General features: G+C 50.1%; 2 protein-coding genes across 3 annotated transcripts in view; one reads left to right on the forward strand and one right to left on the reverse strand.

Annotated features, from left to right (window-relative positions):
- The first annotated feature begins 6 nt into the window (after positions 1–6).
- GDI2 (GDP dissociation inhibitor 2) lies at positions 7–14917 on the forward strand. The gene is made up of 11 exons (XM_010709346.1): positions 7–194; positions 6456–6563; positions 7419–7518; positions 8215–8349; positions 9488–9686; positions 10022–10153; positions 10950–11049; positions 12000–12171; positions 12824–12968; positions 13785–13839; positions 13926–14917. Exons 1-11 carry the CDS (start codon positions 150–152, stop codon positions 14079–14081), a joined length of 1347 nt encoding a protein of 448 aa, XP_010707648.1. The 5' UTR covers positions 7–149; the 3' UTR covers positions 14082–14917.
- TASOR2 (transcription activation suppressor family member 2) overlaps positions 14589–24163 on the reverse strand; it is a 33932-nt gene continuing 24357 nt past the window's right edge. Inside the window, exons 17-23 of one of the 2 annotated variants that reach the window (XM_019613851.2) lie at positions 23334–23838; positions 19075–22434; positions 18528–18653; positions 18107–18260; positions 17466–17571; positions 16707–16882; positions 14589–16370 (exon numbers count right to left, since the gene is read on the reverse strand). In XM_019613851.2, coding sequence (XP_019469396.1) covers positions 16252–16370; positions 16707–16882; positions 17466–17571; positions 18107–18260; positions 18528–18653; positions 19075–22434; positions 23334–23838 — 4546 coding nt within the window. In that variant the 3' untranslated portion in view covers positions 14589–16251. The remainder of the gene's footprint in view (positions 16371–16706; positions 16883–17465; positions 17572–18106; positions 18261–18527; positions 18654–19074; positions 22435–23333; positions 23839–24163) is intronic. The other variant, XM_031552621.1, reaches the window with a different exon arrangement.

The raw sequence follows: 24163 nt of genomic DNA on the forward strand, positions 1-24163 counted from the left end.
TCCCTCAGCGCGCTCTCCTCACGGCGGCGGCTCCATTTTCTCCGCTCCCGCGGCTCCTCAACGTCCGGTTCGCCTCAATCTTCGGCCGGCGGAGAGAGACCCCGTGAGAAACCTTTCCCTTTTTCCTTTCCTCCTTCTCCGCCGTCGCCATGAATGAGGAGTACGACGTGATCGTGCTGGGCACCGGCTTGACGGTGAGGAGGAACCGCCCCGCTCGGGCCTGGGCCCTGAGCCGCCGCCCTGCCGGCCCCGCTCCCTCGCAGCCCCCCTCCCTCACACAGCCGAGCTCATTCTTCCCTTCTCCCCCCGTTATCGCCTTGACTGCTTCACCATTCTTCACCGTTCCTTTCCTCAGGCTCCTGTTGTCCACCTTCCTCCCCCTCCCCCCCACACACCTATTTCACCTCATTCTCTCCCCCATCCCCTCTGCATATTGTGTTCTTCATCATCATTCTATGAGACTCCCTGCATCTCTCCTCCTCCCTCTAAATTGGGTCTGCCCACCCCGTTCTTATAGCACTGCTGTGTCCCCCTATAGCCCCCCATAATCCCAACCACGTCCCCATAGCATTGCTGTGTGCCCCCATAACCCTCCCATAATCCCAACCCCTTCCCCCATAGCCCCTCCCATAATCCCAACCCCTTCTCCCATAGCCCCCCCATAATCCCAACCCCTTCCCCATAGCACTGCTGTGTACCCCCATAACCCCTCATAATCCCAACCCCTTCCCCATGGCATTGCTGTGTATCCCCATAACCTTTTCCAATAACACTGCTTTGTACCCCCATAGCCCTCCCATAATCTCAACCCCTTCCCCATAGCACTGCTCTGTACCCCCTTAATCCCACCTCTTTCCCCATAGTACTGCTGCCTTCCTCCTATAGCTCCCCCAATCCCACCCCCTTCCCCATAGCACTGCTGCCTTTCCCCATAACCCCCCCATAATCCCATCTCCAATCCCATCTCCTATCCCATAGCCCCCATAATATTATCCCTTTCCCTATAGCACTGCTGTGACCCTTATATTCCCCTGTAATCCTAACCCCTTCCCCATAATACTGCTATGTATCCCTATAGCCCCCCTATAATCCCAGTCCCTTCCCCATAGCATTGCTATGTACCCCCATAGCCCTTCATATTCCCTTTTTGGGAGGGGGGGGTCGTTCCCTATTCTCTGCCCCTAAGAAATGCAGTTACTTAAGGAGAGATGGGGACAACAAAGCGCTAAGGGAATGAATTGCATTACATTATTATTGTTATTATTATTGTGAACCATCCAGAGCCCTGAGCCCATCTTAGGGTGGAGGCAGCCCCGCGCACTGCTCCGCCTTTGCAGCCTTCAGCTCTCCATCCTGACTGCAGCAGGAGGGGGAGGGGGGGATGGGGATGCGGGTGAGCCCTGCACGCCTGTCAAATCCCTCTGCTTTCGTTATTTCTTTAATATTTCCCCCCTGCTCCGAATCTGTCCCACCTTTTGCTGCTGTTAACCCTTCCTGACAGCACTCGGGGTGAGGTGGGGGGGGGGGTGGCAGCGGTGGGGGGAGGGTGGAGAGCAGCGCTGTGGCTTTGTCCTATTGTGGAGGATGCGGCCCCACACTGCTGCAGGCGGCTGAGAAGGAGAGAAAAGAACAGAAAAAAAAAATGGCAGCGCTGCTGCTGGTCGGGTTTCCTTCAGGTTTCTGCCTTCCTTCGAAGTGAGGAGATGCGCTGAGCTGCTGCTTGGTTTATCTGCTGTGCTTTTATTCAGGGCTTGGTGCTGGATTGCAGGTTGCAAATCGGAGGCATTGTCTGAAGAAGGCTGGGGAGGGGGGGGGAGAAAATCCAATATGGTGGAGAGGTTTTCCTCTCGTTCAAGCTTTTCCTGCTTTTGTTTCTTCCTGTTAATTGGTGGATGGACAGAGAGAGGTTGTGATATTTCCCCCACCCCATTTCCCCGTTTGGTGGTCATTGTAAATACAAATACGTGCGCTGTGATTGAGGGGAGGCACGGTGTCTGCTGACACACGGCTGAGGACAAAGCTGCTTTCCTATCTGGTTTCTCAGGGAAGAATTGTCACAAAACCACGATGTGGCACAAAGGAAATGTGCAGAGTGTGGGAGCGTTGTGGGGTGAAGCCAACTTTGTTGGTTGCTCTCATTCCTCTCTCTGCAGGCTCTTCCTTTGAGCTGTCAGGAATGACCTACAAGGCAAAACAAAACAAAACAAAATCCTTCTTCCCTCTGATAGGGACAGCTGTCCCCAGAAGCTGCATCTACCTTCACCGAAGCAGGACTTTTGGGGGAGATGAAATCTAATGAGCTTCTTTGGGCCTCCAATAGATGCGAGCGCCATTAAAATGTTAATTTATGCTTTAGAGGGAAGCTTGGTATCGAGTTGGTGAGCGCCGTGCTTAATTTCAAACTGACAAATGCCAACGTAGATTTGACAAAAGGCCTCTTGTGGAATCACTTGTGAGACGAGCTCGTGCTAATGATCAGCGATTGGGTTAGAAGGAATAAATTACATCTGGGTTCTGAGGTGAGCTGAGAGATTGCAGGACAGCAGCGTGTGCCGTGTGGCCTTTACCTCTGAAATGCCAATTAGAGCATGATGGGCTTCATCTGGACACGGTGCAGCTGGTGAGTTGGGATGTGCCTCATCCTATCTGACAGTCTGGTTGTGGTGTCAGGGCAGAGCCTGGTGCAGGCAGAGCACTGCCTAAACAGAGTGAGATGAACTGGAGATCCTGTTTGCTCAGTGCTGCCTGCTGGGCTGTGCCCATCTTTTGTGCTGCGTCTTCTGTCACTCATCCAATTCTTAGGGACTGATGTGGGGACAAAACCCATAGAACAGCCAACCCAGCCCATCTGGGAGACGCAGTGAACGTCTGATCTCTCCTGGAGGGATTTTCTTTCTCCTTCCAAAGTGAAAATCGGCTGGTGGTTATAAATAAAAGTCATTTATAAAAAAGGTGCAGATAAGTTTGTTGCTGTGGTCAGTTCTGACTGCATCCACAGGGCTGTGTGTGTGCACCAGAGTGTGAGTGCCATTTCTGATTGACCTGAAAGCATTCTGGGATGTTGCACTGGCAATGGCTTCTCTCCAATATCAATCTCTTCACCCAGTAACGAAGGCAGCGTGCAGACTGGGACTCCTGGCTCTCAATGCATCCCCTCTATCCTCTGATGCATGCTAATGGCAGTGCCAAGCTGTGTCTTGGGAGCACGGAGGGGGAAAAATAATCACAGCACATCTTTAATCCTGAATTACTGCTGATACTCCAGGCTTGCACATCAGGTATAATTAACCTCACAGTGCTCAGATTAGGGCACTGTGCTCCTCTCGAGCTCTCTGCACGTGGTGCAGTGCTGGCTATGGGCAGGTGTTTGTGTCTGCCTGCCCAGCACGGAGCTGCTCTTTCTCCCACACTGCAGATGCTGCTGGGAATGGCTTCTCAAACATACTCTTAACAGCTTTGAGGTGGTTATCTGTGCTCAGTGCAACAGTGGGATGCTGGATGTGAACGCTGAGCATAAAAGCAAATCACTCTGTCCAGCCCCAGCAGATGAACTCTGCGTTCCTGTGGGGTTTTCACTCGTTGCAGGCACTGCTATGCTGAGCTAAGCTTCTTACCTGCCAACTGCCTCACCATGTGAAAGCAGTGTAAATCCATCGCAGAGGTACGGATTCACTTTCTATAGGAGCAGAGAGGCCTGGCTCTTTGTTTTCACTTGTACAGGCACAGACCTTGCTGCGTAAGGACCTAGAAAGAGCATCAGAGTGGCAGTGAGGACTGAGCAGAGCATCCCTGTCCCTTGCATCATCCCCTGGTTGCCGAGGGCATTGCTTAATGCTCGCTGCTTTTGCAGCTCGTAGGGCCAAGCGGATCTTCCCTTTGGAGCTGTTGGATGAAACAACACTGGCTCAGGTTTCCATCGGTCTGTCTGAGCCTTTCTGAACTGCTGCCCTACTTGGAGAAAGTCCATAGAAACTCACTTTCTTCCCACAGTTTCTGGAGGTGTCTGCGTGCAGAAGGTTGTCTTGTGACCAGTTTGTGGCAGTGAAGGGAGCCACTGCTGTGTTTCCCCTCACTCCTGTGTTGTTGTTTTTTCCCATGGATTTGTATTCTGTGTGCTATACCTCTACATTTCTCAACCCCTGTTACACCGTAGAGCAGTGCTGCACACGAGATCGATTGCTGTAACGTTGCTGCCATTCATTGGGCAACATTATGCCATTGCTGGGAGCTGAGAGTGTCATAACCTGAACTGTCTGGAGCCACGGAGTGTAGCAGCACAGCATGACCAGCACTTGCACAGAGACTTTGTTCCAGCTGGACACCTGGACCACCCTCTGCTGTATCTTGCTGCCATTTTGCTGCCAGCAGCTGCTCAGTTTTACCCATTCGAGCAGGGTTTATGTCTAGAATACAATCAGAAAGCCACAGATTTGAACTCAGAAGCTTCCCTTTTTTTTTTTTTCCTCTTTTTTTCCCCCCAGTCTAAACACTCTCCAGCCCTTCCCTTATTGATGCAGCCTGTTTGTTTTCCTCCTTCCCCAACCCAAATGACACATCTGATGTTTCTGAGTGTGAGAACAGCTACAGCTGAACGCTCAGCCAGCAGAGCTGCCGAAAGGAATTGCTGAGCTGGGAGGATAAACCCATTGTGCATCCTGTGTGTTTGATGAACGTGTGCCATCAGCTCAGCGGCTGCGATGGGAAACGACTGCAAAGGCCTCCGTGGGATTCCAGCACTGAGAACTGTGGTGATAGGGTGAACCTGATAAGTGGGCCTTAATCACCATATCAGCATTTAATGGGGATGAAATAAGGTCGGAAAGGTAATCAAAGACCTCTTACTGCTACCCAGATTTGCTACAGAGTGATGCTGGCAGTGTGGCTTTCTGAAGAGATGCTCTCATGGGAAGCAGTGGGCGTGTTGTTCTGGGATGACAGGGCAACAGCAAACGCTTTGAAGATTCCTTAAATGGAGGAAGAAGGAAATCACCTGACATCTGGGCAGAAGAAAAGTAGCTTCTGCTGCCTTTACTGTATCTTCCAATTGATACTTTGAAATCTTGGAGGGCTCAGCCTGGCGGCTGGAAGATGTTCCAGGGAATCAAATCATTTCAGCAGATGGGACCAGCACTCTGATTTCTGGTTTCACAGAGGAGATCGCAGTGGCTAACGGTGATGCAACAGTCCTGCATTGCTTTGGTAGATCATTAACGCTTTGACAACCATAAAAGCCAACTGTACTTTCACTTGTGCAGTGCTTCCACGCTGTAAAGTTCGTGGCTCTCTCTGCTGGTGTTGTGAGACTGAATGTGTCTGCTGGGAGGATCTCTGCTTGTTGAAAAGCAGAGGGACCTTGTAGGGTGGGATCTGGAGCCCACAGAGGGTCTCGTGGTGGCTGAAGGAGCAGAGGATCGTGGAGAGGTTCTGTGGGAAGAAGTGTCCCATTCTGAGCGCAAACTGTTGGAAGTTACCTGGATTAAATGTGAAACTTGCTCTGCTCTTTGGGGCCTGAATTACTGTGGCATCCCATTGGTTATGAACTGGCAGGGCCTTGTTCCACCAGAACGAGCCCATAATTGAGTTTGAAAGGAGTTTCCTACACTCTGCAGCAGGAAGAAGTGATGGAGGAGGAGAGGTTTCCGTGCTCTGCAGATGCATGCAGGGTGACGAGGAAGACACAAAACGTGGATCTGTGCTGCAGGAGCCAGCTGCTGGTGCTGGATGTGTGACTTCCAGTCCAACCTTCCTGCAACGGGATGGCTTGGGGGTTGTTGAGATGTGGTTCATATCTACAAATTAGAATTAGAGAATATCCCAGTGGGAAACCCCAGGGATCAATTGAGTCTGACTCCTGCTCTCCTCTCCATCTCCTCTTTGGGCTGGACAACCCAAATGATAACGTTGGCAGAGGTTGGTGGAGGATGAACTCATTTCTCCTTTTGGAGGGAGCTGAGGCAGAACAGGCAAGATCAGTAAGTCTTCTGTGATGAGCCATCCCAGGCATGCAAGTAGGCAACTTCTTGTTGAGCGTTTTGGTTTGTGAAAGCCAGAGCTGGTGACCAGGTCAGTTGCAAAGTGGTGTTTTAGTAGGCATTCAACCATGCTAGTCCTGCAAGCTATGTCCTTCCAAGATTACTCTCAGCTTTCTGGTGTTGTGTTGGATGTAGCAGCTGATGTGCTGCTGAAAGTAATCTGGGTGCACACACAGCAAGGAGAGCAAAGTGTCACCAAGGTGGTAAAGCTCCCAAATGGCTTTATTTCTTCTTTGTGCTGCCTGTACCTTCTGAAAGTCGCTGCTGACCGTCCTGCGTGACCCAACATGGCAAATAATTAAGGACTGAGTTTTTGAGGATTCCTTCAAGGCAAGGTTTCGTATTCTTGCTGTCCCCTGTAAGTGGTGGTGCTGCCTGTCTGCAAGGATGAGCATCTTTTGCATCTTTTTGTTCCCTCTCTAGGAATGCATCCTCTCTGGGATCATGTCAGTGAATGGGAAGAAAGTCCTTCACATGGATCGTAACTCTTACTATGGAGGGGAAAGTGCATCCATTACACCTCTGGAGGATGTAAGTACAGAGTCCGACACCCAGCTCTTGTGTCCTCCTCGGGCACATAAAGGGGCTTTATTTCTGGCTGTCCTAGGGGTGGATTCCAAGTAATTACTCTTTAAGGGTTTCCTTAAGACTGTTTTGTGGTACCCCCACACCAGCTAATGGTGGGGAGGAAACCAAGGGGTGTGTTTCTGCTCGGTGGATAGTGCTTGTTTTCTGCACTTCTCAGTACATCATGTTTGAGTGATTGCTTGGCAGTGCAACACCCAGCAGCTGGACATTAAAGCCCCTCAGCTCAATCATTTCTGCAGTGCTTGGTGGTAGATGTTGGTCTAAAAAATGCTGTGTGTTCTCTGTGCCCCTGTGTGATGCAGGCTGTCTGAGCACATCTGGCCAGGTGGGCACTTCCTCACTTGGTTACAGGCTTCTGCAGTGAGATTGTGTAGTCCCTAAAGAGAAAGCACTGCTCTCTTTGCTGCTTAACTGGGTTAGAGACTTCAATTTGTTTCCCAGTATAAATACATGGAGGAATCTGTCCTCTTCTGAAGGATTTGGATCAAGTTACCTTTAGCTATGTAAAATGGTACTTTGGTTCAGCAGGTTGTAAATTGCCAAGCTTTTTAAGCTTTGGAGGAAGAGAGGATGGGTGAGCAAAATAACGCTGCCTGATTCTTATTGTAAGAGTTCACTGGATGTGCTTTGTGTGCTGCATCAAAGTCAGATTCAAAATGAAACCCTGGCCAAAAGCTTGCTGTGAAGAGCTTATGTTCTGTTGGGGAGATGTGAGGGTGGAAAGCGTGTGCCTGTGTGGGAGAAAGTATACACATAGATATTTCCTCTGCTACAATAAGTTTTATATTCTTTCCAAAGCTCTATAAAAGGTTTAATCTACCAGGAACTCCACCAGAATCTATGGGACGAGGAAGAGACTGGAACGTGGACCTAATTCCAAAATTCCTTATGGCTAATGGTAAGCAATACTGAGTTTTCCAATCTTGCCTCATAAGCTTAGCCTGGAACCTTCAGCTTGGAAAGAAATCAGCAGCCCTTCAGCTATCTGTGATTCTGTGATCTCTTGGGGAACTTGCTGAAGCATTGCAGAGCTGCTGGAATTTTGCTGCCCTTGATTTGCACACAGCCAGGTGTTCATGCAGCAGCTCCTGCTCTGTGATTGCTTTGGCTGTGGATTTCTCCAACTTAGAAGATGTCTCTGGCTCAAAGTGCGTGCAGCAGTGGCATGTTTTAAAGGTTTGAATGGTTGTTTTCCAAAGTCCTCTCAGTGTTTGCATTTCAAGCCAGAGCAGACTTTGCTAATCTGAATGGTGAGGGTGAGAAACTGCTGCAGCCCAAAGATGTGACCTTGTTTGTCATGCTGAGTGCAGATAAACTACAGAGAGCAGAGCAGCAGTGGATTAACGTGCTGCAGGATGGCTTTTACTCAGAGGGCTGATGGAAGCTGGAGTAACGATGAGGAGGCTGTGAACTGCCTGTAAGAAAACATTACAGCTGCCTAATAATAAACCTCTGCCACTCCCTGTCTGTTACACAAAGGTGTAAGAGCTGTGTGGGTGCAATGTGGAGCTCACAGCAAAGTGGTTGTGACTGCAGTGGATGAGCTGCTTGCTGAAGGCTGCTTCTGGTGACTTGTGCCAAACCTCTCTTACAGGTCAGCTGGTAAAGATGTTGCTCTACACAGAAGTCACTCGCTATTTAGACTTCAAGGTGATCGAGGGAAGCTTTGTCTACAAGGGAGGCAAGATCTACAAAGTTCCTTCCACTGAGGCAGAAGCCTTGGCATCCAGTGAGTAGCTGTGTTTTACTTTTTCCTCTACTGAGACTGTTGTTGCTAAATAAAGGCAAGACAGATCCATATATAAGGATAATTGATCTGTGCTGGTGTCAAAAGAAATTTTTGGCTGTTCATGTGGTGGTGTGTGTAACTCCATCATTGTCACAAGTTATGCTTGATATGTAGCCCTTCTGCATCTACTCTGACTTGCATTGTGGTTCTTGGGCTTTCCTGAGCCTCGAGTTACTGTTTTCATGGAGCTTTCAGAGCAGGAGAATTTGGCACTATTTTAATTCATCCAGAGGTTACATTTGAGGCTTATGCTTCCCGTAAATATTTAATGTTGGTTCCTCAGTGGATGGGATGATGAGAAAAACGTTGCATTTGTCAGCAGACAAACCAGAATGACCAAGTCCACGTGGCACCAAGTCAGTCTTAATTGTTCTCAGCTGCTTACACTTCCCTCTTCACTGTAAAACTGCATAATAACTCGGTGATGTGCATTAGGAGCTAGCAGAGGGCAGCCCATTAGCTTCAGCTGCATGATGTATGTAGAACCATTGTGTGCTCCAGTGACTCCTGCAGATACAGCTCCCTTTATGCAGCTTGGGGAGCCTTCCTCACGCCAGGTTATTTCTGTGGCTGCTGTGAAGCAATCAGTTGTTCCTTCAGGTTGGCCCCACTGCTGCCTTGTCAGTAGTTTCTGAAGAGACTCAAACTGACAGAGCACAGAGGTGCGTTTGGTGCTGTGTTTCAGCAAGCCCTGTCTTGCTTCTCCAATTTGTAGAGGATTAAAACACATGAATGGTGCCTTGTGCAATCTTGCATTGGAATTTTGATGCCAGCAGTGCTTGCTAGCTCCTTGATGAGTCTGTGAGAGAGCCCAGCACCATTTGCTTTGGTGGCAGATGCCAAACACAGGTCTCTTTTTGGAAGCCCATGTCAGGCATTTCAGCAGGTCTGTTGGAAACTGCTCTCCAAGCTTTCCTGCAGTTGGAAGGAGCTGCGTGGAGCTCTCCTGCTGGAACAGAGAGCCTTGCTTAGCACCTGGGGCTGATATCTGTCTCACTGAGTGATGGCTGAAAAACTCAGCAGTTCGAGAAACCATTTGGTAGCTGTGTGAGTTCTGACAGAACATCTGTGTTTGTAGGCTTAATGGGTTTGTTCGAGAAGCGCCGGTTCAGGAAGTTCTTAGTGTATGTTGCCAACTTTGATGAGAACGACCCCCGGACTTTCGAAGGCGTTGATCCCAAGAAGACAACCATGCGTGATGTGTATAAGAAATTTGACCTGGGGCAAGATGTTATAGACTTCACAGGCCATGCCCTCGCCTTGTACAGGACTGACGAGTAAGTGTGGCTTCACTTCTCCCAATCAGTGAGCATTCAGAGCTCAGAACAGACCCTGTGGGTTGGGTATCTCACACAGCACAGTGTCAGGTGTGCGTGGGGTGGCTCCTCTGCTGATGAAGTGTTTAAATCTTGTGATATTTCTGGAGTTAATGCAATCTCACCTTCCTGAGCAACATTTGGTGATGCAGAGTGCTTTTCAGAAAGGGAAACACTCCCCGGTCAGATGGGGAAGGCAACGTGTTGGAAAGGGAAGTTTCCACTTTTCTGGGTGTATTTTTGCCTCAAGTTCTTGGTTTATGAAACAGTGCAAATCTTCTGACTTCCCTCTCCAGTTACCTAGATCAACCATGCCAAGAAACAATCAACAGGATTAAGCTCTACAGCGAGTCTCTGGCTCGGTACGGGAAGAGCCCATACCTTTACCCTCTCTATGGCCTTGGAGAGCTGCCACAGGGATTTGCAAGGTGAGAACCTGATTTTGGCTTCCAGTGTTTTCTCAGCCCTCCTGTGGCACCTGCTGGGGGGATGAGACCCAGCATGGCCTATGGCATTCATGCTGCAGGACTCTGTTATGCCAAGTGGATTCCTTCTAGCTGAATGCAGTGGCACCTGTAATTCACTCCCAACATTGATGCATTGCGGGGAGAATCATAGGATTGTAGAATCATAGAATGGCCTGGGTTGAAATGGACCACAATGATCAACCAGTTTCAACCCCCCTGCTGTGTGCAGGGTCGCCAACCACCAGCCCAGGCTGCCCAGAGCCACATCCAGCCTGGCCTTGAATGCCTCCAGGGATGGGGCATCCACAACCTCCTTGGACAACCTGTTCCAGTGCCTCACCACCCTCTGAGTCAAAAACTTCCTCCTAATATCTAACCTAAACCTCCCCTGTCTTAGTTTAAAACCATTCCCCTTTGTCCTATCACTATCCACCCTCATAAACAGCTGTTCCCCCTCCTGTTTATGTGCTCCTTTCAAGTACTGGAAGGCCACAATGAGGTCTCCCCACAGCCTTCTCTTCTCCAAGCTAAACAAACCCAGTTCCCTCAACCTTTCTTCATAGTAAAGATGCTCCAGCCCTCTGATCAGCTGCCTCTGAATGGCAGACAACATCTCCTATGTGGATGTTTAGGCAGCATAGTTTGAAGAGGTTTAAGTGCATGGTTTGTCCAAGCAGAATGGAAGCAAGGGGCTGGAAGGGTTGTTGGAAAGAAAGTAAAACCTGTGGGATGTGCTGAAGTGGTTTTACTCTTGCAGGCTAAGTGCTATATATGGAGGCACCTACATGCTGAACAAGCCCATTGAAGAGATTGTGATAGAAAATGGCAAAGTTGTTGGTGTGAAGTCTGAAGGGGAGGTATGGTACCCTCTGGTTCTTTCCTTATTCCTATTATTGCTGTCTTGCCTTTAAGTTGAGGCTGTCAGTCATCAATCTGAACGAATGCAGTAGAAAACCCCTCAGTTGAAGCTAAATTGTTTGGCTGGTGCCAGTTTGTTCATGTCGTGAGCTTAAGAAGTGCTGATAATCTTAATGTGAGGAGTACAATACAGTAATCCCACTTCTGGAGCCAGAATGATTCTCCAGGGAGCAGCAGTGTTGTCTTCTAAATAAACCAGGCTGGTAAAACTGGAAAGAAGCTGCTCACTGCTGTCTAACCTGGCTATGAAACCAGCTCTGCCCTTGACATTAAGGATTAGCTGCTCAGCCTACTGGCACACAGCCTTTCCACAGCTTCTTAACTCAGCAATATAAAACTAGCAAGAGTGCGGCGAGTTGCTTGGAAGCTATAAATGTGTTTGTAAATGGAGTTGGAGCTTCACAGGACAGTTTAGCACTCCCTGGTAGGGTAACGTGTCCCTTCTGGGCACGGGTGATGTATCCCAGCTTGCAGCAGAGGTGATAATCTGTGCTGTAAGACTGATGTGCCCAAGTGCAGGCTGCCTGCAGGCTTCAAAATTGGTCAAATGTGAAACTATTACCATGGTAATGAGGTATAATGTGAAACGGTAAGTTCTTATCAGTTTGATTCAGCCTTGACCACAGCACGTTACGGTCCTAGACTGGAACGACCAGGCTCTGTAACGGTAAGAGCTTAATTATGCACTGAGTAACGAGGGGGAGATGTGATCAGTCACACAGCTCTGTGTAGTAGGGGCTGTGATTTGTGCCGAGCTGGAGCATGCAGCCAAATACAACCCTCATGCAGCTGGGGACAGAACAACCACCTCAGATTACTGCCATCCCTCCCCCAAAGTCCGCGTGCTGTACAGCTGTGCACCTCCATACATTGCTGCCTTTCTCTGCAGGTTGCTCGCTGCAAACAGCTCATCTGCGACCCCAGCTACGTCTCGGACCGTGTCACAAAGGTTGGCCAAGTGATCCGGGTAATCTGCATCCTGAGCCACCCCATCAAGAACACGAACGATGCCAACTCGTGCCAGATCATCATTCCACAGAATCAGGTCAATCGGAAATCAGGTGTGTGGAGAGCAGCGACGCTCAGAGTTTGTGCACATCCCTGGAAGGAAGATGTATTTCGTGCAGAACTTGTGGCACATTTCATGCTCTTTTTCTGGAGAGGTGCCTCTCAGTGTGCATTCCCTCCAGGGAAAGCTTCCTGGCTTCCTTCTGGACCATGCAGTGCTCACATGAAGCCTTCTGTTCCCCACATGGCTCTGCTTTTCTGCTTCCTGGCCTTGTTCAGTGTCACTGCTTCTGGGCACCTCTCAGTTCCTTAACTCCTGGTGGCAGCTCTGTGCCACTCCAGGAAGCTGCTGCAGCTTTGCAGTGGCACCTTTGTATGCTGGAATATTAATTACATTTTTCCTGATGTGTTTAAGCATGCAAACCAATGTCTGGAAGTCCTTTGGGCTCCAGCAAGGCTGCATTTCAGCTATGTCTGTGTGAGAGAGAGAAAGAGGAAAGTCTGTGTGCCTGTGGTCACAGTGCCACGTGGTGAACCCCAGGAGAAGTGGGTGGAGTGTGTGGAGGCTGAGGGCTGTGTGCAGGATAGAGAGAAATGCAGCATTAGGGGAACAGGAAGGAGTGTGGGTGAAACAGGGGGTTTGGGATGGGGCAGGCCTGATCACCTGGCGTGTCCTGATCTGCTGCTGTGTGCTTCCTTCTCCAGATATCTACGTCTGCATGATCTCCTCTGCACACAACGTGGCAGCGCAGGGGAAGTACATCGCCATCGCCAGCACTACTGTGGAAACCGCGGACCCAGAGAAAGAGATCAAGCCGGCCTTGGACCTCTTGGAGCCCATTGAGCAGAAGTAAGCACACAGCAAACCCTTTCTGCCCCTCCTCACCTTCCACACTGCAGCAAGTGGCTGAGGACAAAGGCAGAGAATCACACAATGGCCAGGGTTGGAAGGGACCTCAAGGATCATGAAGCTCCAACCCCCCTGCCACAGGCAGGGCCACCAACCTCCCCATTTAATACTAGACCAGGGCCCCATCCAACCTGGCCTTGAACACCTCCAGGGATGGACGGGGCATCCACACCTCTCTGGGCAGCTGTTCCAGCACCTCACCACTCTTATGGTAAAGAACCTCCCACCCTGACATCCAGCCTAAATCCTCCCTCCTTCAACTTCAAACCATTTCCCCTTGTCCTGCTGTTATCTTGTAAAGAGTTGACTCCCCTCCCGTGTGTAGGCTCCCTTTAGGTCCTGGAAGGCTGCAATGAGGTCACCCAGCAGCCTTCTCCAGGCTGAACAAGCCCAGCTCCTTCAGCCTGTCTTTGTAGTAGAGGTGCTGTAGCCCTCTGCTCATCTTTGTGGCTCCTCTGGACCCTCTCCAACAGCTCCCTGTCTTTCTTGTACTGGAGGCCCCACACCTGGATGCAGTGCTGCAGACGGGGCCTCACGAGAGCAGAGCAGAGAGGGACAATCCCCTCCCTGTCCCTGCTGGCCACCCCTCTGCTGATGGAGCCCAGGCCACCATTTGCTTTGAGACCTGAATGTCTTTCAGCTTCACAGAGATGCCGAAATCCTGAATTCCCTCTGCGCTGGGCGGAGCAGTGACCTCTTATTCAGCCCTTCTTACTCGAAACCCACGCTGAAGCAGCTTTCTTTTCTTCCTTCCAGGTTTGTTAGCATCAGCGACCTGTTTGCACCGACCGACCTGGGAACTGAGAGCCAGGTTTGTAAGGGCTGTGCCCAGGGGTGGTGGTGTGCGAGGAGAGCTTTGGTGCTGTAACTGCTGCCTCTTTTTCCTTCTCCTTTCAGATCTTCATTTCTCGCACCTATGACGCTACCACTCACTTTGAGACAACGTGCGACGACATCAAAGATATTTATAAGAGAATGATGGGATCAGAGTTTGACTTTGAAGAGATGAAACGCAAGAAGAACGATATCTATGGGGAGGAGGAGCAGCAGTAATGAGAGTCTCTAATTAGGAGAAATTAAATCGGCTAATATGAATATATAAGGAACTTAATGAACACTGTATGAAATTCAATATTGTAAGGCCTGCTTTTGTAATCCCATCTCTGAGAGATTGAAGAGTACTGCACTGGTAATGTTCCCCTTTTGGATATCATGTGTTAATTATTTCATTCTAGTAGGGCTGCTGTCCAGAATCTGGCAAATTACTGATTTAATGACTAACCTTTAAGTGAAAGGCAGACTGAACTATTTTTTATTTTTTTTTTGCAGACGTAGATGTTGGTGCAGATTGAAATAACTCATTGACAGCTGTGTTCTTACCTTGTATTTTTAATCATTTGTAAACATCCTTCACAATTATGTGCTTCTGGTGAGCTAGTAGACGTGACGGTTGTCACTCAAACCTGATATCAAGGAAAATAGAAACTGAGCACTCCATTATTGTGGACAGCATCCCTTGAGTCTCTCTCCCATCAATCTTAACTCTGTGGCAAAGTTGTATTATGGACAAAGACCACATCTATTGTAGCAGCAAATGTTGGCTTAGTTCTGGGCACGGAACTTAACCTCCACTTAAGCTTCTAAAACTGTTTACATCGGTTGGGACACAGCTGTGCCTAAGGCTCCTTTGTGTTTTAATCTTAATAAAATTGAGAGAACAAATTACAGAGCAGGCAAGATGTGGGAGTATTTTCTGAACCCCGGTGGCTTCTGGGACGGACCAAACGGCACTGCGGTATTGATATGACAGAGCCTGTGTGCTTCTTGTGTCTCCTGAAGGCTCCAAATGATTTCTGTACTGCGAAGTAAAGCCAAATTCTGGAAAACCAGTCCTGTGCTCTGGTCTGATTCACTTCAGTTGCACGAGCAGCATCGCCTCTTTGAGATCCCTCGGATTTCTGCTCGCTAGGGTGAAACGTGAGTGGGGCAGAGCATTTCCTACTCAAAAAAGGGGCTCGGATGTCCTCAGTTTGGCTTTTGACGGGAGGAGATGCAGCAGCAAAGCCTGGAGCTGAGGTAGGCACAGCGTGCTCTCTCCTTGCAGCCACCCCCTAGCGCCTACATGTAGAAACAACACCTGCCTACAGCAGTAGTAATAATTCCTGCTGCTGTGATTCCTTTGCAGGGTGCTGATGTGGCTTCAGATATTGCTTACTTTAGGAGCACGTAAGAAAAGTCAATGGAACAGCTTTGCCCCGCTCTGAACTGCTGGGTTTGTACAGGTAGGGAGAAGGTCCATAGGAAAGCTTCAGGCTTTTATTAGTCAAACTATGTACAAAGTCATCCTGTACAGTTGATGTTATTTCATTAAAATAAAAAAAAAAAAACAACAAAGGACAAATGTTCTCCACGTGAAGACAGAGGGTATCTTACAAAGGTCCTTAGTGCTGTTTTCTTCATGGTGCACACGGATCTGAGCTACTATAAATAAGAGGTTCTTTTCCAGCACTTACAGGACTTTCCACCTGCTGAAGGAGACTCACATCCCCATAATGAATGGAGCCCAGAAGCAACGTGGGTGACTTGAAATGTAGTGTAGAGCGGATTTCTGCTTCCCCAGAGTCGGACAATGGTCCCCAAATGGCATTTGAAATAAACCTCCTCCCCTTATCCCCTTACCCCCCCCCTCCCTTTACCCTTCCCCCAGCATCCAACACATGCATTTGTGTACAGTAACAGTCATGTGGAAAGCCAGAGCTCATAGTATTGCTTCTACCCCTCAAGTAAACCGCATTTTGTTTTCCTATTTTTTTTCCTTGTCAGCTGCACTAATTACTTAAAACCACCACAATAACTTAAAAACTGTAACATTAACGTAATCTCTGTCCTACGCCCAACTCGATGGCAGGAAGCAAATCTGCAAGAGGATTTGCACTGAGCCATCTTTAAATAATTCCTATATACAGAACTGAAGCCACCCTTCCCCCGCCACTGTGTGCTTTGAGACTGTCCTTTGGAGGGCTGGAAGACCCCAAGCAGAACTGTAGGGCTCAGAGAGGAGCTGCCCCATAGCACAGCTTTGTCACCTGCAGGACAGAGATGTTGGCATGTGTTCTTGCTGCGTGCCAACTCCCTGCCAGCCCCCAGGAGCTGCTCCTGGTGTTCTTCATCCCATCCCTATGCCTCAATCTGCAGCCTGGGGGGGTCGATCTCAAGCTCACTCTTACCAGCAGCTTCTCCTAAACGGGACAGCCACTTTCTGTGCCATCCCCAGGAAGGTGCTGATGTTGGCCACGAGGATCCCTTTGTTTTCAAAGACGTCTCTACTGATGCTGGGCTTTTCTGCAAAAAGAGTGGCACTGTAATGCAGATGTGCAGACGAGATTCTTCTGAAAGCTACAGAAAATACCCCCAGATCCCACCGCAGTTATTCTGTTTTGCAGATTAATGGGAGAGCTTCCCAGCCTCAGCCAAGAATGTGTGACACAGAGCCATCCCCGGGCTCAGAATAACTGCCAAAATTGAGCAGACCTCCCCCAAAAATCTATTTGTTTTGCCTGTTACTGCACTGACTCACGGTGCAGAGCTGCTTACCCACACTTCAAATCAGCCATTGCAGCAGCAATGAGAGCTGAATGAGGCAGTATTTGTCAGGGGGTGCCTGGAGCCTGCCCTCACCTGTGAGATACACCGCAAACCTGGCGCTGACGTGCTGGACCTGCAGGTTCAACAAGCACTTCATGTACTCAGATCTGGAGGACGAGCTGGAATCGCACGCGTGGTAGTGCAGCACCTCAATGAGGTCTTGGCATGACTTCAGGATCAAGTTCTTCCTATGGGCGTTGGCATCCACCCTGCAGGGAGAGGGGCACAGCTCGAGTCCTCGCCAAAACGTGCTGCCCAAAGCTTTGAGACACCTCCATGCCATAACTCAGCTGGCTGAGAAACCAGGTCTTAAAAACTACTGTGTGCTCAGGGTGGAGAGGATCAGAGCTCTCCCCATTTGTCACAATATTTTCTGCTCAGTGAGAACAAACCAGCTCATGTGCCAAAGAGAGGGTGAGCTGCCTTATGGAGATGCAGCAGGGTGCACAGGGTGACTGCCAGAGCTCTACCTCATCTGGGATCATGTGCAAGGCACAACATTTTGGGCCAGCTCTTCTCCAGGTCCCAGTCCTGCTGCTCCCTCATAGAGATAAAAAAAAATCCATTGTGTTTTACCTGCGACTGTGCAAATACCCACTTCTGGCAATGCCACACTCACTGATAAAGGGGAGTTTTCATATAAAAACCTTCATGTTCATCTTGTGAGATGCCAAAGCCCAGCTGGAAGCACCCAACACCCCCTGCGGGCCCACGCTCCACTGTGGTGCCTACATCCTTGCTCTATTGCCAAGGACACTGAGGACAAAAGATCTGCTGCTACATGGCCATTACCTGACGTTTTCTCGGAGCTTTTTGCTCTCCTTGTAGTGGAGGAACCACTTCCACCTCCCGCTTCTGTTCAGCTTCTCCAGGACCTTCACCACCTCTTTCAGTTGCCCTGGGGAGACAGCAAGAGTGAGCAAGGGTCCTACTGGAAGCTGGGCACTGTGGGACCCTCAAGGCTTTGCCATGGTGAGCTGGGGGCTCACAGCCTCTTTGGGATACCATCCCAGTGTTTGAAAACACACTTCTGCAGATTTATCCCCCTAATATTGAACAGGGTAAAATGTGAGACTTGTTCTACCACTGCACATCTCCAGGAGGAGCGTGGATCTGTTTTTTCATCCCATTGAAAAGTTGAAGAGACCAACAAGGTCTCCCTGTTGCCCTCCTTGTCCAGGCTGGATGCCCCCATACATTCCTTGCTCCGTCCTGATGGTTTTGGTGGCCAGTACTTAGATATTTTTGGGAGCCATGATATGGACCCATTTATCCACATGGAGTCTCAAGCACTGATCAGAGAGCAAAAATTGCTCCCTTTTAGCAAACAGAGGATGCCCGTGGTAAGTTTTTAGAAGCAAATAGTTGGTAAATCTGCAGATGGAGTCAGGAGCTGACCCTGCTCATCATATGCATCCAAACGAGGGACTCACCCAATGTCACCGTTTCCAACACCTCATTGTCCGACACCACGAAGCCACCAGTATGGAACAGTTCCTGGTACGTCTGATCTGTTATGTCTTCGGGGCTGTCCACTCCAGCAAACACCACGTTGGGACAGTGCTTCAGCCTCAGCAAACACGGGACCTGCTCAAGGCAGAATGCTTTTGTGAAACCAGCATGTGGTCCAAGAGAACACTGAGAGCCCACCTCATCCTCTGTCTGCACCACCCCGATGCTCACATCTCCATAGCCCAGCTCTACAAGACGTGGGGGAGCTACAGGCAGATCAATCTGCTGCGCATTCCCTGCAGCCCATGAGCCAACGCCCATCTGAAGGGCTCTGTTCCCATACATAAATCCATTTTGGGTCATTTATGCTGGGCAGTTCCAGGCCTCAGCCTCAGCCCTCACCTTGTGGATGTGTGAGGAGATGTCCTCGTTCCTAATGATGACGAGCAGCCAGTTGGTGTCCCGGTGTTTCGTTTTGCAGAAGCTCAGAGGTTCAATCTCCACGTGGCCATCTTTCTTCAGCAACATCTGAAAGAGAAATTGTTACGTGTTTGTAGAAGAAACATCTTCACAATTGTGCAAGAGCCAGCTGTGATGGTTCCTGATTGTAGAGCATGAGAGCTTCTCAGGCTGAATATTAGGGAAAAATTCTTAGAGTGGTGAGGCACAGGAACAGGCTGCTCAGGGAGGAATCACTGTCTCTGAAAGTGCCAAAGGAATGTGGAGATGTGGCACTTGGGGACATGGTCGGTGGGCACGGTGGGGTTGGGGTTGGACTTGGTGATCTTAGAGGTCTTTTCCAACCTTAACGATTCTATGATTCTCTTTAGGGACATGTTTTAGTGGGCACGGTGATGACGGGCTGATGTTGGACTTGATCCAACCTCAGTAATTCTCCTTCTGCCCTTGGCTTTGACCCGAAAGCCTCCCATCCCCATCCAACCATTACCTTCACCCTTGCAAAGAAGGGTTCCTCTCCTGTCTCCACCAGGTAGAACATCCCAGGCTGCCTGCACGCCTCCTCGGCCACGCTGCGCAGGCGGAACTGCAGCGTGCTGCACAGGTCTGTGATCACATCCTCAAAGGCAGCAGTCCTCCTGGGGTGGGACGTGCAGCGCCGAGTGCTGATGGTCTCCCCGTGTGCCAAACCCTTCCCTCTGCTCTCACCCTCTGTGTCAACCCTATTCAGCATCACCCTATTGAACTCTGCGTACTCATCGAGGATAACTGAGATGTCCCCACGGGAGTCCTTCAGTTTATTCTCATATTTCAGCTTGCTGAGATGGAAAGGGGCTGCACAGCCCTGGTTTGAGGAGCTGGCTCTACTCCTCTGCCACCAGCAGGTGTCCCACGATGGAGTGCAATGGGAGGGGTCCCTGTGGTGGCTGCATTGCTGGTGGGATCTGAGGCCACGTGGCCATGTGTCCGAGGGCAGGATTGTCACTTGCAAAGGGCTCCTGCTTCGCAGGGAGTGAGAGGCAGGAGCTCCTCGCACAGACGATGGCTGGGGAGAGCAGTCTCTAGGAAAAATGGAGGTAGAAAGGGGTGGTGTCCCACTCCTTAGGGTCTGTTTTAGCTTATAATGGAAACGGAGGTGCTCCATGTCCAAAGTGTGCTGGGTGATTTCTTCAAAACCCCTCCACGTCCCCATCAGTGACTCCAGCAAATGAGCCTGCCCCTGTGAGCTTCCCATCCTGCCCGGGCATTTTGTGGTGACCGTGAAGTTCAGGTAATCCCTGGAGATCCCCCAGCTGTCCGTGATATTGACATAGGGTGGCATGTGCCTGCTGCTGGTATTCCATTTGCTGGTGGGCCACCAGCAGCCCTCCTCAGTGCTCAGCGATCCCCACTCCTCACTGCATCCCTCTGAGCACCTTGAGCTCATGGAGGATGAGGAATTGCAGTCAGTCCTTGTGGCAACCATGGACTTTAAGCAGTGGCAACCCCTGGGTGTAAGAAGGGGGTGAGCAGCGCGTCCCAAGTGCTTCTCCCAGTCTGAGTCACTGGAGGAGGACCTGTAAGATGGATCTTCCCAGCTCAAACCCACACATTTCTCTGTGCTGGGGAAGCGTTTTGCCTTCAGGAGAGCATCCAAAATGTCCCCAGTGTCACTAACCTCTAAGCTCTCTCCAGAGTTTGCACATAGCAGCGATGTTGGCACTGACAGAACAGGGATTTCTCCCTCTTCCAACTCTTCATCAGCACAGTTTGGATCAGCCAACACAGCAGAGTCACCCTGGCTGCACAAAGACCCAGGCTCTTCCATGGGCATGAACTCCCCTGGTCTAAATGATGCAGGGGCGGCAGGGGGGATGCTGCTTCCTCCCTCGCACTCCTCAGGGCTCCCGGGGCAGGCACACCTGCTGTCAGCATCTGATGGTAGCTGTCCCATGCAGCTGGAGCTTGGGACAGTATCTTGAGCACGAGTTGGACTCATTTTGGGGTCCATGCCCAAGACTGGGTCTGGTTCAGTCTTGTGGCCATGCAGAGGAGAACAAGGCCTCAATCTTGGCTCTCCAGGTGTGAGTATATCCAGAGGAGAGCTCTCTGCAGGCTCTGCATGGCACAGCCCCAAGTCCTTCTTCACTCCTCCTGCACACTCAGGCTTCAAGGAGTCATCCAGTGCTGGGTTCTCAGCAGCCACACACTGCTCTACAGCAGCCACTGTCTTGCAGGGCTTTCCATGTGGGCACAGATCTGATTCCTGCTCACTTTGCTCTAATAAGCAGCAATGGGGGTCTGCAGCAGTACTGTGAGGAGAAGGGTCCTGATGGGGGGAAGACAGGGATGGGCTGTTTGGAGAGCTCTGCTGGTGCTGGGCCACAGTGAGAGGTGATATATCACCAACAGGCTCTCTCATTGAGGAGGAACAATCTGATTCTAACAGGTCACAAAGAGAGGTCTTCAGCTCCTGTGGTGCACCAGCTGCGCTTGTTTCATTGCTCCTAGGGGGCTTCTCTGCACAGAGGCACACATCAGTGCTTGCCTCAGTGTCAGAACCACCTGCCCAGGCTGCACAGCTGAAGGCAAAGCCATCACATGCTCCCAAGGGCTCATCCAGCACATCTGTGTGGTTGGCAGAAGGACTGCCATGCTGTCTTTGATCCAAAACCTCGTTCTGGTCTGGGTGCGACTCACCAGCGTTCAGCAATGTGAGCTCAGTGCTAACATCACCTGCACACCTTTGAGAAAGGCTCCCTCCTGGGCCACTCCTTGATGGAGTCTGGAGGAGTGCCTGGAGGAGAGCTGTGGCCACTTGGTCCTCTGGAGCAGCCCCCACATCAGTTCCTCCATCAAAGCAGACAGAACTGGCATCAGGGGACAGGGTTAGGAAGGGTTCCTGGCCTCGTGGTGACTCAGGGCCAGCTGTGCAGGCAACTTTGCTCCCAGCAAGCACCCATGTTTCTGCAGAGGGCGCACGATCCTCATCTTTCTGTTCCAATCCATCCCTGAGCATCTCGCTGGCAGACTGGCAGCTGCTCATAATGGTAACCCCACGGACAAGGCTCAGAATGGGGGACAATGGCAGCACTGACACGGGGCCGTCTGCATGTGCCAAACCAACACCATTTGTCTCTGCACTTGGGGTGACCACGGTCCCCCAAGGCTCTTGCAGTGCACCCAGGCTGAGGGCTGCATCACTAGAAAGTCCTTGAGGTCCGGCCCCAGTCCCACCTGATGGCACTGGCACTGATCCATTCTCACAGGGTAACACAGAGGCAGTGGGGATGGACATAGGGCCATCTCCAGGAATGCCAAAGTCCTTTGGAGGTGCTGAATTCACCAGCTCTACGTCACCTCTTTCTGAAAACGCTAAATCAACAGGTCTTGCGAACGTGCTTTCATTTTCCAAGTCTTCTTTCTCTCTTTTTCCCTCCTCCACCTTTTCCTCCTCTTTTTCCATCTGTCCTATGGGGTCTTGTGATTCCCTCTCTTCTTCACCAAATCCAATGGGGTTTGAGTGAGTTTTGAGACTTGCTTCTGAGGGCATCGAATCACAGCAACGTTGTGGTCCATCGCTGATGTCCCAGGTGCTGTCCAAACTATGTCCAGCATCTTCCATGCTCCCCCTTTCTTCAGGAGGACTGGGGCCACCGCCAGAGCACACTGCCCATCTGTTCTCTGGCTGCTCTCCACCTTCTTGCTGAGCACACAGGGCATCACTCTGGGGAGCTGGGCTGAAATTCAGAGTTTGGCCATGTGGGTTTTCCCTGCCCAGCACAACTTGGGGCTCACCAGCATCACCGAGCTCATTGGAAGGGCTGGGGATCATCCCAGCATCCATCAGCTCCTCCTTGAGTGGCTCAACCTGAAACAACATAACCCAGAGGTTAACCTTCAAGACAGGAACTGAGAAATCCCATGCATGAAGACACAGACATTTTAAAAACTCAGATTTTGTCAGTACAACCACCCCAATGGCATCTGTGGAGATAAGTTTGCCTCCCAAATAAGTCCAGTTTGAACCTTTACCCCACAGGAGTCACTGCCATGCCTACAGATAGCCAGGGAAAGGATTTGAAGCTTTTTATCTTCTTTATACAGTGAGGAGGCTTAAAAACAGACCAAACTGTATTGAGATCCCAATAAGGATCAATCACAAGCTGGAAAATGCCCAGAGACAGGTAGGCTTTTGAAACCCCATCTTGGGATAGTTGTGGTTTTCCTTCTCTCTCATTTAAGTGTAGATTTCTAGTAAAGACCTTTAGACTGATAAAAAAAACAAAAACTGAGCCATGCTGGATGTTTTTTGGTTTGTTGCTCAATAGTTTTCTCTCCAGGGTCTGGAGAAGTCCAGTGATCACGGGTTTGCTCACACCCTGGAGAGAAGATGCTTGTGTTTATGTGGCATTGAGAAAACTCATATTTACTTGCTCCAATTCCTTGGGATTCCTGCACACTGTGTTCCTGCTCTGTGTCAGTGTTGGATACAGCTTCTCTCAGAGCCCAGGGATACAGCTCAGTCTGTCAACTGGAATTGAGGCCTGAAAGTTTTGTGTTTTTTTTTTTTTTTTTTGAGAACTCTGAGCATGAGTGCATAGGGCAAACTGTTGAGTGACTTTCATGTATCATGCTTCAGGGTACTGAACTACCTTGCTCCAAGAGAGCTCATAGGCACACCTGCTCCATTCCTCCCACAAGAAACTACTTGCACAAAATGCATCGTGTGCCCTGCAGGCTCACAGCACCCACACCCCAAGCTCTTACTGCAGTGACAGTTGAGACGTCACGTACACACTCCTCAGTTCTGTACTTTCCAGCCAGGTTGTTCTGATCTGTGTGTTCAGTGAGGGAAGGGCTCTCTGAGCTCGTGGAGGAAGGCTCCTCCTCCCCTGAAAAGGATGATACCGTACTATCAACAACACCAGGATTCCCATCAGCATCAGTTTGAGAGTCTGCAGGGCTCTCCTCTGGGTGGAAATTGCCCTGGCAGAGAGTGCTGGGATCCAGAGAGCTGCTAGGAGTCTGGTCAGGGTCTGATCGTGAATCTGCAGGGCACGTCTCCAACTCAAAGCAATCATCACTGTCTTCACTCAGCTCAAAAAAGTCTCCGGTGCTGTTTAGTGAGACGTATTTCTTGGGGTTGCTGTGCTCCACCACCTTCCTCGTGCTGCTCAGGAGTTTGCTGGGCTTGCTGTAGAACAGAGCTACCCACATGTGAAGTATCAGCTTCATCTCTTCCACGTCATCGGGTAGATCAGAGTCCCAAGGCCTGGAAGAGAAAGCAAACACAGCCTGAAGTCATGGAACCATTTGAGTTGGAAGGGATCCTTACATGTCATCTAGTCCAACTCCCTTGCAATGAGCACAGACATCTATACGCCCTCCTCTTCCCTCTGCTTGACAAAGGTAACTCATCTCCAGTGCTAAACCTCAGTGCAGGGGGGCTGTAAGTGCTCAGCTGCATTACTTGATGTGGTTTCCAACTTGAAAATAAGAGAAACTCACAGCTGCAAACGGGCACTTCTGTGCACAGCTCCAGGTACCCATTCTATCTCCAGAGGCACAGAGCTTTGACACAACAAAATGGGGCATCT

Source organism: Meleagris gallopavo, chromosome 1, assembly GCF_000146605.3.
Source record: "Meleagris gallopavo isolate NT-WF06-2002-E0010 breed Aviagen turkey brand Nicholas breeding stock chromosome 1, Turkey_5.1, whole genome shotgun sequence".
Taxonomy (NCBI): domain Eukaryota; kingdom Metazoa; phylum Chordata; class Aves; order Galliformes; family Phasianidae; genus Meleagris; species Meleagris gallopavo.